Source organism: Euprymna scolopes, chromosome 13 (genome assembly GCF_053919585.1).
Source record: "Euprymna scolopes isolate OS-2025 chromosome 13, ASM5391958v1, whole genome shotgun sequence".
Classification (NCBI taxonomy): Eukaryota; Metazoa; Mollusca; class Cephalopoda; order Sepiida; family Sepiolidae; genus Euprymna; species Euprymna scolopes.
The window spans coordinates 116,090,180-116,106,642 of NC_136494.1; the positions used below are offsets into that span (position 1 = coordinate 116,090,180).

General features: G+C 32.8%; 1 protein-coding gene across 13 annotated transcripts in view; it reads right to left on the reverse strand.

Annotated features, from left to right (window-relative positions):
• The window catches only part of LOC145292166 (3-phosphoinositide-dependent protein kinase 1-like), a 145,345-nt gene that overhangs the window by 41,019 nt on the left and 87,863 nt on the right, over positions 1–16,463 (reverse strand). For all 13 annotated transcript variants that reach the window (XM_080138366.1, XM_080138373.1, XM_080138364.1 and 10 more), the window contains one exon: positions 7,073–7,115. In XM_080138366.1, coding sequence (XP_079994492.1) covers positions 7,073–7,115 — 43 coding nt within the window. The remainder of the gene's footprint in view (positions 1–7,072; positions 7,116–16,463) is intronic.

A 16,463-nucleotide genomic window follows, 5' to 3' on the forward strand; every position in this document is an offset into this window, starting at 1 on the left:
TTTTTTTTTATTATTAGTATACAACTATTAATAAAAGAGTAAAATTCTAATTTTTTTTTTTTTATACAAATGAAGCAAAATGTATTACAGTGGATTTAATTTTGTAAATTAGAATTTTTAAAAAATCATCACAAAACGAAAATCTCAAATTCAAGTCAAACTAATACAACCTAATACAATGTTACCAAAAATAGAATTTTCGGCTGAAAATAGAAGCGAAAGTTTTAAATATTGATGTATTCTAAGTTAATTTTCATTTTTCTTCTTTCTTTCCATACATTGAAATAATTGCTAAAAAATATCGTTTCTCCAGCATGTCACAAAGTATTTGTTCAGTGTACATTACCCTCCACTCCTCTATAAACCGTTGGGATATTATTTGTATATGCCATTTTATTGGAACAGGATTAAAAAAAAAAATTATTTTGGGGCTTTTAATTTTGGAAGATACAAAACTTACATTTTTTTATATACTAGTTCTATCAACTCAATGAAATCACTCTAGCTTTTAATTTTTATTTGATTACACATTTTTAAACTATAAGTAAACTACTTCTATTATATTGTTCAATTTAAAATGAGTTAAACACCTTCCTTTATAATTTTCATTTCTACGTAGTTATTTTAAAATGCTTCACATTAGCTGGTTAGGCTAGATTAATTTTAAAAATAAATAGTTCAGTATTATATTACTAATAACACTGTATAACAATAACAAATGAAAATTGACTAGTCAGAAACAAAGTTTGATTTGTTAGCTTAAATGCTCTTTGGGTCTGACTTTGCAACATCAGATACTGCGCCATGTTAGATTTGTTCCTTTAAACTGTTAATAATAATATACTTAATCCCAAAACATAGAAATTCATGCTTCATTTAAGTGACTTAAATCTCAAACCTATTTCAATTATTCTAGATGGTTGAGTTAATAGAGCATCAGCTTAGCAATATTGTCAAAGGTTGAATCACTGCTTGGGAATTTTTTTTTTTTTTTTTTTTTTACACAGTGATCACCACTTATCAAGGCCCGGAAGCCACTCAGGGATAAGGGTTATTGCAAGTACATTACGTTAGTGAGGAGATTTGATGAAGTGTTTAATTAGGGGGGCGGTTCATTAGGAATTTGTTAACATTAGACTTGAAGACATCCAAGTTGTAGTCCGGAGGGAAGAAGGCAGACGGAACAGAGTTCCACAGGCGTGCAGTTCTAAGAAAGAAGCTTTGTTCATGAAATCCGCGTTTTGATTTAGGCACAGATATAGAGTGGGGGAAATTTTTCACAGTGGATTCAGCTAGACGGGTGTTTTTCGTGAAAGATTGGCGAGGGGGGGACCAGGGATTGGAGTTCAGACGAGCACCTGCCATGAAAATAACGATAAAACAAGGATAGGCTCGCAACGTCTCTTCTGTGGGAGAGGGGTTGCAGGGTAGAGAAAAGGGCATCCCCCACTAAACCACGAAGTCTATTTTGTACTCTGTCAAGGCATGATAGGCTGTTTTTGGCAGCTCCTGCCCAGATATGGCAACAGTATTCCATCCTTGGCCGTACTTGGCTTTTATATAGATAGAGAATTGCATCAGTAGTGAGATATCTTCTGGAGCGGTAGAAGGATCCCACCATCTTTCCAGCGACCTTGGCAACAGACTTGATGTATGTGTTCCATTTCAGATCAGGAGTAAAGGTCAAACCCAGAAGCTTGTCAAAACACGGGGCCTCACCCAGACGAGAGCCATCCATCACAATTGATGCCAGCTGGGGATCAGAGCGTTGATGATGTAAGGATAGGAGTTTGGTTTTGGATGCATTAAAGGTAACTAGCCACATCTTCCCCCACTGAACCACGCGCTCGAGATCAGAGGAGAGAGAATCCGAGAGAACTTCGTCATTTACAGCCTTTGATGTGTTGCCATAGATGGTCGTGTCGTCAGCATAGATGTCAACGAATGATTTAAGTATGTGTTTAGGGAGGTCATTGATGTAGATCAGGAAGAGAGTTGGGCCCAGGATTGACCCCTGAGGGACTCCAGCATTTATATTGAAGGCCTCCGATTTTTGTCCATCTACCACTACTCTTATGTGCCTATGTTATGTAGATTCAGAATTTCTAATGAATATTAACAAAAATATACAACATATAAGTATACATCCAATGCTATTGATAGTAGTTGTAAAGTTTGAAATCAATGTGTTAGCATGGTTGGTGCAAACTTTGAATAGAAGGAGTTTGGTCACATCTTTCAAAAAATCATTTCATAAGGTTAATTTGAACATTTAAGAAAAAAAAAAAAGCAAATGCTATATAATTTTATTAAATGAATCAAATAATTTTTTTATGCAAGACATTTTTCAAAAATTTTATTTTATTTTTTCCTTATTTTGCTGATTGTTAATGCAGTATAATGAAGAGAAAAAAAAGTATTTTTTTAAAAAATGTCTTAAATTTAAAGTTTCAGAAATAAAAACGATTTTATTCATTTAATAATAATAAAAAAAAACAAGCCAAAAATTATATGGTCCCCCGACTGATGCCTTGAATTTAAGAAGAAAAAGAAAAATTAGCCCCAAAAGGTGTTTTTCACTCCTAAAAAACACCCTAGGGCTCAAGATCCAGAATTTTCCCAAGGTCAAATATTATGTTTCCAGATGTATATCCATGTGATCTTGCTTTTGGGTAATTTTTTAGCAAAATCTAATAGTCGAAAAAGATACTATATCCTGAAAAGTGCTATTTTTGGCCATTTTGATCCATTTTAACCCCCTGGTGACGCAACTAGAATTTTTATGAAAAATCCAAGAATGTTACATTTCCTCCCATGGGTAGTTGTAATTTAATGCAAAATTTCAGAAAAATGTAATAAGTAATTATTGAGAATTTCAGGAACGAACAGATGAGGGTGAATTCTAAGGTCCAAATCTCACTAGGTCGGTGGACCAATTATACATCATTCAGTTTTTGAAAATTTTCATATTAACCTTACAAAATTTTAAAAGATTTAATTAAGCCCCTTCTATACAAGATATAGACAATTCATATTAGATGCATATCATAGAAAGAAAAGAGGAAATTGAAATGGTGATAAAAATCACCAGCAGATGATTTATGTACTTTTCTGATGTTGTCTTCTTCCTTAAATTGATGCTATCTTTTCATTTACAATGGTTTATTAGGTTTATGTAGTCAGTAGTAACAGCCATTGAAGTCAACTAGAATTTACATTGATGAGATCTTGTGTTGTTTACAGATTTTGCTTTCTTTAATCTACATAATGGCAACTTCCAATAGGTTAGATTATTAAGAAACAAATGTTATACTGCTCTTGATGAGGAAGGGATTACAGATTGTTGAAGCAGATTGTCAGGGATCTACCAGGAAACTGAATATCTCTTTAATATTGTGAGCTGTTATCAACAAGTGAACACAAGCACATTTAACAGAGATAAATAGAGGAGTGGTTTTTATTAAGATGTTTCAAGTTCAATCCTTGTGCTGGGAATTAAATATATTCAATACTTTTTTGTTTCTCTTGTGAGCCAGTGTTAAAGCCACTGTCTGGATGCTTTTCTTATGAGTTGGTTGGTACACTCATAAAGTAGATGACCATTTTCACTTGAAACATTTTAAACTTTTTGTTTGCTCCACCATTTTGTATGGCAGTGAGACATGGACACCACATGCTTCTAACTTGTAACAGCTTCAGCATATTAACTGTGCCATGATCAGGTAAATATGTAGCATCAAACTATCATAAGCTCGATACTGGTGGAATTTAGGAGGCTTTACTTGCTCAATGTATTATGTCATCTCCTGGATCAACTCCATAACATGCATGGATACCCCACCCACAAGTGTTGAAGACCAAGGAAAACCTGGTTTGAATGCGCACAAAGTGATTTGACTGTTTGCAACAGGACTAGTATCATTTCTACAGATTGGATTGCATGGAAACCAAGCGTGAGACATTGCCTAGTGTTACCTACTCCGAGCCCAGGACACTCACAGCACCTTAAGTACCAAAACCAGATGATGATGATGAAGAATGGATCCAATTTATAGATAACTAGCAGGGAGATCCGATGTTTTCTGGAATTGAATGAGGATCAACAAATATTCCACCCTCCCATACTTTTATTGTTATTGAAATCAGTTAAATCACCCATTTTTAATCAAGTTGATTGCTCTAATTATGGACCCCTCCCACAGTGTACGGGGAGGAAGCTTCAGAAATCTCCCTGCAGTGACTTAGCCCACCATACATTACAGTCTACAAATCAATAGTAGAGAATCTACTGTTAATTTTATAAAATTATCCTTAATTAATGGCTTCACTTAAAATTTAAAATGCAAAAGTTAAATATCATGATTTAATTGTGATTGAAAAAGAAGCATTCATTTCAAACGTGCCCTTGTCTTATAAAAGAATCTACAGTTGATTTTATATAGGCTGGGCTTTTCTGCTTGTGCAGTGATATAAATTCTCAAATGCACTTGTGATGTTAAGTGGTATAAAAGTGTTAATGTTGATCAAAATTAGACTCCCCTCTTTAATTGGAGTTTTTTGATTATCCATTTTCGATACTTATTGGAAGCATCCCAATACAAACCTGTGTAAGAACAATCCCAGACACAAAGTACTTTCATGTGAAGAAAAAAAAATAGAAAAGTCGTCCCGGCCGTTTCAAATTTACAAGGAAATGAACTCATACACACAAAATTCCTTTTATATAATATAGCTAAAAGTATTGTCTGTTTTTTTTTTGTTTTTTTTCACAGGATGCACAAGACATTTTAAGTCCCTACTTTAACTTACCCACTTCTTTACTAATGTTCAGAGTACAATTAAATCTAACTTTGTATCCTTTCTATAAATACAACTAAACTAACTAATCAGCAACACTGCCCATAAATGATGCCATAACTCACCCAGAGGCTCAAGCTTGACCAATCATAACTAATTCTCAGTTGATTGGCCAGTTTTGTGTAATACAGCCAAATTCTCATCTTGGGATGTTATTAGTGCTGATTGATAAAGTTTGAGCTTGCTAAACGTGAACATACTAATTTATTGGCATATAAAAATCTCATACAATTTCACCACTTCCTATTCTCAAGCAAAACCAAATTCATATTTTTTAATCAGGGCTTCTTTGTTGTTTAAAAGAAATTTCTGTCCCATTTGAAGGTTTTCAATAAGGTGCAGAAACGTATCTGTAATTTGATTGGCCCTGTCCTTTCTTCTACTCTGCAACCTCTCTCTCAGACATCATATTAGTCAGTTTTTCTATAAATACTATTATGGAATGCGTTTCTCAGAATTGTCTTATCTATTTGCTTGCTTTCTTTGTTCCAGTTCGCCTAACTCACTGGTCTAATGGTCTCCATCAATTCACTGTTTTGATGCCTCATTGTAATACGGCTTCTTACTCCAATAGCTTTTTTCCAAGAACTACAGACTTGTGGAACTTTCTTCCTGCTGAGCGTTTCCCCTCATACCTATAACCTTGGTCTTTTCAAGATTAATAGGCATCTCCTGTCTTTTCGATAATTATCTTTTTTTTTTTGTTAGCTCCTTACATCAAGTAGCTTTATGCTTTGTCTAGAGCGATTTCCATACAAAAAAAAAAAAAAAAAAATTTTTCTTCCTTTTTGTGACTAATTATATACCACAGCTGCCTGACTATGTCAAATTATCAAAAGATCATTTATTATCTACATTCATTTATGGCAAATATTCATTTTTACAATGACTTTCACCCAAAATTGATAGCATCACATCATAAGTGCTTTGATTTCAGTCACTTTCGTTAGGTCAAAATTTTTGTCACTATGAACAATGAATAAGTACAGAAAAATGCAAATAGTTTTGAAAAGACTGAAATAAAACATAAGATTAAGTAATCTTAATATTTTAAAACAATACTACCCTCATGTCTGTACTATATTAAATAGAATTACTCCATTTGGTATCTTTACAAACAAAAATTTAGTTTCTCATTCAATTAAACTATTTCTAAATTTTTTCCATGACCAGTTTTTAGGTTGACCAGTAACATGTATAAAAAAAAAATCCAAAGAGTGGGCTGGTGTTAGTTCCTCAAAGTTGCAAGTCACACAAATCTGATATACTATAAAATGCTGTACTAGTAAACCAATTCAATTCCAGCTCAAGACGATAGCACTTCTTGACCATTTTAGAAGGAAGCAACAATTTTTTTTTCCACACATTAAAAGAACTTAGAGTCTAGAGGCACTTAAACTACTATTGAACGATTCCACTCCTCCTCCAGCTCCACTAAGGCTGACAATCCTTATTTAAGACGTGCAGTAACCAGAGGAGATTATTTCAAACAGTTTAACATTGCACGCCACCTTCCCTTAAAAAAAACAAAAAAAAAAAAAACACTGAAATTATCAATAATATTGATGGGAAAAGATATTTTAAAGAATAATAAAATCTTTTAAAGAGAAATTAAATTAATTTTAGTTTTTTCTCCAGAATTCCTCCTATATTTAAAAAAAAAAATATCTGTATGATGTATGTACCCTTGACTGAACAAAAATATATTCCAAAAATCAAGTAAATTGATCAAGTCACTTTATTTTTTAATTTAGAAAATCAAATTTTATAAGTGAGACGAGATTGTTTCACATTGCCATCTTGATAAAATCAAGGGGAAATAACTCAATAGTTTAAACTTGTGAAATCAGCCTTATAATGCCCCTGGTTTCCCATTAATTGGTTGAAATTGTTTTAAAATGATTTTCTGTATAAAAATAAAACTACTTCATCAATCTACACAATTTTTTTAATATGACCTTTTTGTTCCATCACGGGTACATACATCAAGATTTTTCTGTATTTTTGCGTTTTTAGGAAATTCTGGATAACGACTTAATTTTATAATGGTCAGTTTTGTGATGAAACAGATTTAATTAAAAACAACTTTAACCTGGCATATTTATCACACACACATGATTTGTTATATATTGCACTAACATTCTGCTTTAATATTTCGTAAATCTTAATTGCAAATGTTCATTGTAAAGTGTATAGATAAGAAAAAAGAACTTACTTGCATATTCTTTATTTGTGCTAATCTCCTTTGCCAAATACACCTAGAAATTAAAAAGAAAAAAAAAAAAGCAAGATTTTAAAATTAAAAATAAACATATCAATTCTCATTAATTGAAAGATTCAAACCATCAAAAAGAAAAATCAATCCAACGATATTATTTTACATATGTTGTTGTTGCTATAACAGCATTCACAGTTTCATTCAAATGACTTAAAAAGTTCACTCAAGGATTAGTTATTTTGGTGATATTTATAACCGACTAGCAGGGAAACCTGATGTTGCCTGGAATTGAATGATGATCACCAAATATTTCCGACTCCTATATTTTTATTGCCATCGAAATCCGTAAAATCGCCACATAACTCCATACAGTAACTTAGTCCAAAATGTTATTCTATATTGTACTCTAAAAAATTATGATTACACTGCAAATCAGCTCTCCCTTTAAGAGACAAGCTGCATGACCAAACCATCAAAAACCTCATTGCAACAAGATGGCAAGACTTTAGATTGAGGGGTTGGCAGACAATACTTGAAACATGGTTAATTCACCAGCAAGTAAGTATATTCACTATTGCAACCATGAATTGTAGTTTTAAGCTGCTTACAACTTCTAATGCTGTGACCTAATGACTTGCAATGTCTGCAGTTTAAACATTCTCTTGTCGTCATAGCAATGGGATCACTCGTCTCAGAGTCTGTTAATACAATTTGATAAATTGTCAAATTGGTTTGTCTTTCGAGACTTGTTTATCCGATACTGACAGAGAAACTTATTTGCCTCAATGCCAGATTCTGTATAGTTGAGCAGACTAATGTTGCCATTTTCTGCAATTAACTCAGCACTGTGCCCTAAAACAACATGGGCACTTGGAGTGATATCAATCCATAGAATTGAACCAACATGGGGATATGTAGCATGACAAGATGGTTCAAATGACAGCCATGTGCAGTACTAGTTGATCAATCTTGGCTCTTAATTCACTATTATCGATTCCTTGGGTGAGGAGTTTTCGGTTGGACCTCGTTAAGTTTGTAGAATGCGGGCAACTGAAGTGATGCAAACAATTGGGCTGACGTAAATTGCAAGTTTTTTGTACTGTTGACCTCCGCTCCTTAAATTTCAACAGTTTGTCGTACGATGGAAGAACATCAGTTCCAGCATCTTTCAGGAGTAAACGAATGTTTGTAAATCCGTTTGGTCATTTTGCCACTCTCGTAGATGGCTGATGCAACCTCCAATGAAATGTGTCGGTCTGGGATTCATTGCGTAGGATAGAGTTTCCCACTTTAGCAACCTCTGTTTTTTGTTAGTCGCACAGTCATTGGTGTTGTTGACGGTCACCGACTTCCTCCAGAGGGCGCTTTGCCTTTGGTACATAGGTGTGACCTTGGAGCACTACCTTCTCATCAAATGACCTGAGACCTGAACGATTCTTGTTTTATTGCTGCTGAAAGTCTTTGAACACAACTTTGATAGGTGGGAAATCTAGCTTGGATGAGAGCTATTTCACAACTTCATTGAAGGCTGGCTCTTTGTTGAATCGAGATTTTTGCAGTTCTTAAAAATCTCAATGAGAGCAATGTTTGTCATGTCATTCATTATGATTGTGTATCGAAAATAAAATAAAATGTGAGATGTTGAAAAAATTGAAAATGAGAAAAATGGAAATATTCAATTATAATGGATAAATTTTGAAAAAAAAAAAAAAAAAAATCAAGAATTTTTTCTGGTTTACAGCCAATATTTAAACTAAAAATAGCTTAAATTTTTTTCCAGAAAACAGTGCCGTTTCATGGTTTTCTGATGCCAAATTTGGATTCTGCACCCCAAAAAACATTGGTCTGGATGATGAAATTTGAGTAAGAATGACAAGAATTATATAGATTTGTGGTTTAAACAGTCATTGTGGGTTGTCCAAAAATATGGAAAAAATGGGAAAGTTCAAATTTTTACAGTATGTTAGAATTAAAATGGTTCCAGAGAGCAAATTTTTTTACCCAATTGGATCATGATAGCTTCTATGTCTAGATTCTTATTTTTGAATCAAGAGATATTTCATCTCGGGGCTTTTTTACAATCTTTCGTTAAAATATACTGGCCAGGGGAAAATTTGGGGCTTTTTTAATGGAAAAAAATGTTCATTTTCATGGTAAACTTTGTGAAAAAAGAAATACGCCCGTGCCCATATAGAAACCTTCTAGAAACATGTCACTGTCTACAGAAACCTAATAGAAAGATGTACCTGTCCATAGAAACCTAATAGAAAGACGTACCTGTACATAGAAACCTAATAGAAACGCGTCCCTGTACATAGAAACCTAATAGAAACGCGTCCCTGTACATAGAAACCTAATAGAAACGCGTCCCTGTACATAGAAACCTAATAGAAACGCGTCCCTGTACATAGAAACCTAATAGAAACGCGTCCCTGTACATAGAAACCTAATAGAAACGCGTCCCTGTACATAGAAACCTAATAGAAACGCGTCCCTGTCCATAGAAACCTCATAGAAACATGTCCCTGTCTATAGAAACCTAACAGAAACATGTCTGTGGCCATAGAAACATTCTAAAAAGGATATTTGCTACTATAGAAACATATTTAAAACATATTCATGATCATAAAAACATAGTGGAAACATTTATGATAGAGAAATGACTAGAAATATATTAATGGCAAAAATATAGCTTCAATAAAATAATGAATCCAGAAATGAAAAATAAATGGAAACGAAATTACGAAAGCATTATAAATATGAATTATATTTTGTTTATATTAGTTTTAATGTACATCCATTTTCAATAACCGAAAGAAAACTGTCATTTTGAGCTGATTGGGTTATAAGGGCATAAAGTAGAAGAGCCTATATTTCAAACTCACTCTCCTATTCATACAGTTTAGTAGGTAAACTGCCTCCAAATTTCACTCTATACAGTCTTATCTAATAAATTGATTTCAAATTCTCCTGTTTAACTGTTAATGTTCAAATTACCAGATCAAATATTGTATAAGAATATGAATAAGCATGACCTGAGAAGAAAAAAAAAAGTGGGTGCACAGTGAACGAGGTATAAAAAAAATATCACTTTTGCCATTTTGGGGCATTTTTTACCTCTTTTGAGCCCCTGGTGATGCCGAATCCTTGTGTAAATGGGTAACGGTGCAGTTTCAGGCCTTAACACATGTATATTTGAGTTAATCACTGTGAAAAACTACTATATAGTCAGACAAAGTTTTTGTTGAGAAATATGAAAAAAAGAGCCACAAAAAGGGGCGTTTTTAGCACTCGGTTCCGGGGGACGCAAACCAGAATTTTGCCAGAGTCACCACATTTTGGCCAAGTTTCAGAAAAATCTAATGGATGGATCAAATGTCATTTTTGGTTATTATGGAGACATTTTTGACCTCTTGAGCTCCTGGAAACAACAGGAATCCAAAAAATTTTTTTTTACTGTGCACATCTATTTAATGAAATACAATGTGGCAAAATTTAAAGAAAAACTAATGGACGGTTATCTGGCAATTGTCCGGACTAATGGACCCATGAACGCCACTGAAAACATAGGTCCCGCTCCGATAAATTGGGGGACCAAAAAAATTTTTGATTAATTAATTTAAAACTAGCTGTGTGTGTATATATATATATATATATATATATATATATATATATATATGTTGTTGCCTGGAAGACTGTTTACTTTCATTTTAGTTTGGACTTGATTTTCTTTGACCAAATTATTTCCACATATTTCTCACCTGAATTGATTTTTCTGTATATATTAAGATAGGTAAAAAAATACAAAAAAAAAAAAAAAAAAAAGTGTCATGAATAAATTATTAAATACCTTATCTGGTTGATCACTTGTTGATACTAATAGCTAAATTCTTTACTTGGAATAAATAAAAACAAAAACACAAAAAAATTAAAAAAAAAACCTAATTTCAACTCGTACAAAGATTGCTAACTTCTAAATCCTCATCTTAGCCAATAAGCATTCTTTAAGCCTATCTTAAACTACAACTTATTGGAAATTAGAAAAATTGTTAAGATTCTTTGGAGATGAAAAATGCTTCCATAAACGAATCCTTATAACATTGCAAGGATATAAATACCCAATATCTTTTGATTCAAATCAACATTTCGTAGATGAATGTCTGATGCAATAAATTGTAAGCTAACACAAGTTATAACTCAATCATTTTCAGTTATAAATATCACAAAGAAAAACTAAATTACTTGAGTGAAGTTTTATTTAAAGTCATTTGAATAAAACATTAACTGTAAATGTTTACCATCTGTTTTCTTCTCATATGACAAATTGACAAATTCCATCAATGTGTCTGAGCTGGTATAACATCTACAAAATTTGAAGGTTAAGTGATATTAGTAGCACATGCAAACATTTGTTTTTCTTTGGTTTATAAGCACAACTGAACCATAATAATTGATTCTGCAAACCAGAAATTACATTTGGTTCCAAAATGTAAAAGCTTAAATTTTTTTTCACAACAGCCACAATATACAGTTCCTATTTACTCATCTCCCTACAAGAACACTTGATTTGAGGCAACATTCACCCTTAATGGGTTCAGCTGGCTCTTCCAATAGAACACACAGCATCCTGGATGAATGCAATTAATGCACAACGGTCCACAGCAGCCAAGATAGCGATGGGCAGCCAGTCCTGGGATAAGCGGTGAACACTATAGACCGGAGCTAGGTTCGACATCAGCTCGGATGGTGCATAACCCCATCTTCAGCTGGCCTCCCAGGCATCTTCACTCTGTAACATTGCAAACAAACAAAGGAAATAAATAAATAAAAAGCTAAGGCATTTTTCTCTTTTTTAACAAAAGCATTTATTACCGTTACTTTTGGCACCACTTAAAAAATCTTTCGCTGTCACATGTTCATTTTACCTGGCATGTGTTTCTCTTTCTTTCAACCAGCCCATTCTCATCTTAGACCTAACACGACAATTTTCTTCGATGTCGCACTTTGCTTCTGCCTAGAGCATGGTGTATTTTTCTTCTCGTGCCACTTCCTAATTTGCATATCCGCCTTTTTTGGTTACTGCTGCTGTTAATCTCTTCGCAAGCCAGCCATCCTTCGCTGCTGCTGATATTTTCCCACTTGCTCATATGCACTATGTTACAAATATTTTTGGAGTGGTTCTGGAGCTTTTTTTTTTTTTTTTTTAATTATTATTCACGTTCACCCCAAACAAGACATATTGTAGCAATACACATGAAAAAATTGAAATAGCTTGAAATATTTCAATATTGGTATGCATAGAAAGAGCTTGATGAGCTAAGAAAGAATCTTTTTAAATTTTTTAAATCTGATTAAAATTAAGGAAGTTATGGCTATTTTTGTGCCTCACACGTTTGGATATTTTTCCCTCTTTAAGACCATATGCGTTTCGTCACATTTTTTACACTACTTTTTCAGTAAAAATGTCATATCTTTGTTAAAACACAAGACTAAAAAATGAAATTTACCATATAAGTGTATTTTTGTACAAGGAATCAGAATATGCAACTGAAAATCTCCCAAAGTTTATGGTTTCCAAATAATCTGCAGTAAATGTGCATAAATATGCAGCAATTCCTTAAAAATGCCATGTATCCATAAACAGAAAAGAAGTTGGAGAACTCAAAGTTGAATTGTAATGTGCTTTATGTACAAAAAACTTAAATCTAAACATAAGACCATTTAAAAATGAATATATTGCAATATTTCTTTGGTATTGTAGATTAACACCTTCTGTTTAACCCCACTCAACTCCTTCTGACCACCCCTCCAAAATGTGATTCTACCTTTTTAGGAAATTATGTATAAAATGCCATGAAAAACTTTAATGAAAGATAAACAAATTATTTTAGAATTGAATGTAAAATAATTTCCTATTACAGGTCATTCTAGCATTTTAGGGCAGTTAACTGTTCTTTTTTTCTATGGGAAAATATGCATGCTTTTTTTTTTTTTTTAAGATGATTATGTGTAGTTTTAAGAGGGTTTCTATGCAATGAGAATATGGGGAGGGTTGCCATTCGGACTTTGAATTAATTGTAGGGCTAAGGAAAATTATGTGTGAACATACTGAAAACTTGACAGAGACAAAGCTAACAAAAACAATATTAGAGGGGGGAGCGGTTAGTTTCACAAAAATTTAATGTAAAATAATTCATCATTTCCTGGCCGTTCTAGCATTTTAGGACAGTTAACCAATTTATTTTTATGTGTATTTTTCTTTAAGGAAGGATCTATTTTTTGTTTGTTTGTTTTAGATGCTTGTATGTGGCTTACAGAGGTATTTTGTTGGGGGGGGCTTGCCACTCGAACTTAGTGTTATTGTTAGGGTTAAAGAGTGTTTTAGGAGGAGACTTGCCACACATAATTTGTATTAGAGGTGAAGTTAAGAGCTTTTTTTCAAAAAGAGCGTTCAAAAATTTGTTGATTTCTATTTTCGAGGTTGAAGGTGTTAATTCCATAGGCCGTTTATACTACGCTGGAGCAGGTTGTAAAAATATCTTTCGCTTAATAAGTAGAAAAAAAATAACGAAATAAAAAGCTTCCTAATTGTAGTTTGATGTGTTTTCTAACTGCTTTTAAAATTTCAAGAATATTGATATAGATTTTGAGGGTTTGTATTACTATACACATAGATTCAAAAAAGTTGTCAAAAAAACAAATATATAACAAATAAATGTTATCAAAAGCAAGTTACTTTTCTACCTAACTGGATAATTTTTTAGTGTTTTTATTTAATGTAACATGTTTATTCAGCTTGAAAACAGTGTTTACCGATGTTTTGGAAAATTTAAAATGGCGCCCGACTCTCTTGAAACGGTAAGTTTGGGGAAAAGAGTTAAAAATAAAAAAGTAGACAAAATACTGCTAGAAACTCGCTCAATATATGTTACCGTGACATAGGCTGACATATATTCGGTGAGTTTTTAACAGTATTTTGTATAGTTTTTTTTTTATTTTTAACTCCTTTTCTCAAACTTACCGTGTCAAAGAGAGTCGGGCCGGGCGCCATTTTTAATTTTCTACGGTAAACACTGTATTTTTTTCGAGCTGAATAAACATGTTACATTGAATAAAAACACAAAAAATATATCCAGTTTGGTAGAAAAGTAACTTATCTTGCCTTTGATAACATTTATTTGTTATATATTTGTTTTTTGACAACTTTTTCGAATCTATGTATAAACGAGATTTTGATACTTATTTTGATTTTGAAAAAAAAACATTTGTGGCTGTTCGCAGTAAAACATTGTTTTAATTCGCTGTTCAAAACTAATTTAAAGAATAAAAGTGCATGCAAGCTATATATCTACAAAAGTTTTTGTTTTTTTAACCATGTTTTTAAATTTGACGAGATTTGTGAGAAATTGCAACAGATTTATAATGCCGAATTGGTTAGGATTGTTGTTATTATATATTCTGAAAACCGAATAGTTCTAAACTAATGTTATTCTGATAACAAAATAGCTCTAATTAAACATAAGAACATTTATATTCATATTTTCATGTTTTTCTTAATTCGTTCTTGAATAAAAATTAAAGAACGCGTGTTTGTTTACAACTGTGCTATCGCTGATTCTACAGGCTGGAGCTGCTGCTGCTGCTGCTGCTGCTGCTTAAACTTCATTTGACCAAATTCGATAATTAGAAACAATTTTTTTTTCGGGTAGGTCCTTTTAAATTATCAATTACCGCGGTCCTACTCAACATAAAACAATACTTTTAATTGATAAAGATAGTAAAAAGATTGATTTACTTACTACTGGGTGTCCGAAGAATTTTTTTTTCAAAATGTTCAATACTCGTCATATTAAAGTCTTATTTTTAACACGACAAAAAAAGAAATGGTCAAAAATATTTCGGACACTTGACAGTATTAAGATTAACACCTCTTCTAATTGGTTCCCAAATTTCATGACGAAATTCTTCATACAATCACGGTACGGACCTTTAGAAAACAGGGGGGGTCATTACAAAACCTTACCGAAAACGCCATTTTATGACGTTCACATTTTTATCACTTTATTTGCTTAAAACTCTTAAAATATATAATGTACATTCATATTTATTAATTCATTTGAAAGTATATTCATTTCCGAACAAAACAGTAGTAATTTGAAGACTTGAAGTGCTTTGGTTTAAAAAATATGGCTATTTTAGTAGAACTACCTTGAAATCTGTGATTATCCAAAGCGTTTTTTCGTCCGTGTGTATTACTACATATTGCCACTTCGACGTAAGGGGCTACTATTTGGGACCATGCGGAGAAAAAATAAAATGTTGGTTTATGTTACATTTAAACTTGAGCATATTAGTACAGGAAAGGAATTCCAAAGTCTAGCTGTTCAAGGGAAGAAACTATTAGAGTAGAAAACTTTCTTGCATTTAGGGACCTCAACAGAAAGGGTGTGATTTTGTTGCTAAGCGGGTTTGTTGGGGATATGTACGTCGAGGGGGCACAAGTGCAACAAGTTCATCAGAGCACATTCCATTAAAATACTTGTAAAACAAGCAGAGAGATGCATAAGCAATTGCTTATATTATAATTGTTTATGCAATTAAATATTGTTCTGTGGATTAACTATCCCAAGTTGCGGCGTGCAAAGTCTCCTCTTTAGAAAAGATTAGTTGAGGGGGAATGATTCTGCATCACGTCCCAATTTGGGTAGTGGAAACAAAAAGGTGCCTACGAAACCACAGGATTCATTATGGGCAATGTAGGTCAAATACTTCTAGCCTTTAGCGAAGGATTGTCCGAACAACTCTTTGATAGATCTGGACTTTCGTACTTATCATGATCTATAAGAGCAGATTGAGACACAAGATCGGTATTTAATGTGGAGCAGGAAGAGTGATCTAGCTTTGCCCAAGAGAGGTACTCTGGATTAGGACAACAATGAAAATTGCCTCAGTCAATGATTTCTCTTTCACTGCCGAGGATAGAACAGATACTACACTTTGATCTTAATCCATAAGTAAGTCAAAATATTTAAAAAAATAAATAAAAAGAATGGATGACATCTGTTTATATGGATTAAATTTGAAAGCAATTTTAAATCTTTAAACTAGCAAATAGTTATTTTGGCTTAAATATTGGTCCAGTTATAAACTTAAACCAAAGACAAAGATTCAACTGTGCCCCTGTTGTAACACAGAACCTATTTTAAATAGTTTAACATAGAATTATTATTGCCGATAGCATTTAAATTGAACAGAAAATTTCAATATGGTATTAAACAAAAAAAAAAAAAAAAAAATTATGTAGATAATCTTTGACTATTTGAACCACAATTTGTTATAAGAAATCGTTTAAGCGGTTGACAAATGTTTTCATAAACTGTTGCATTTG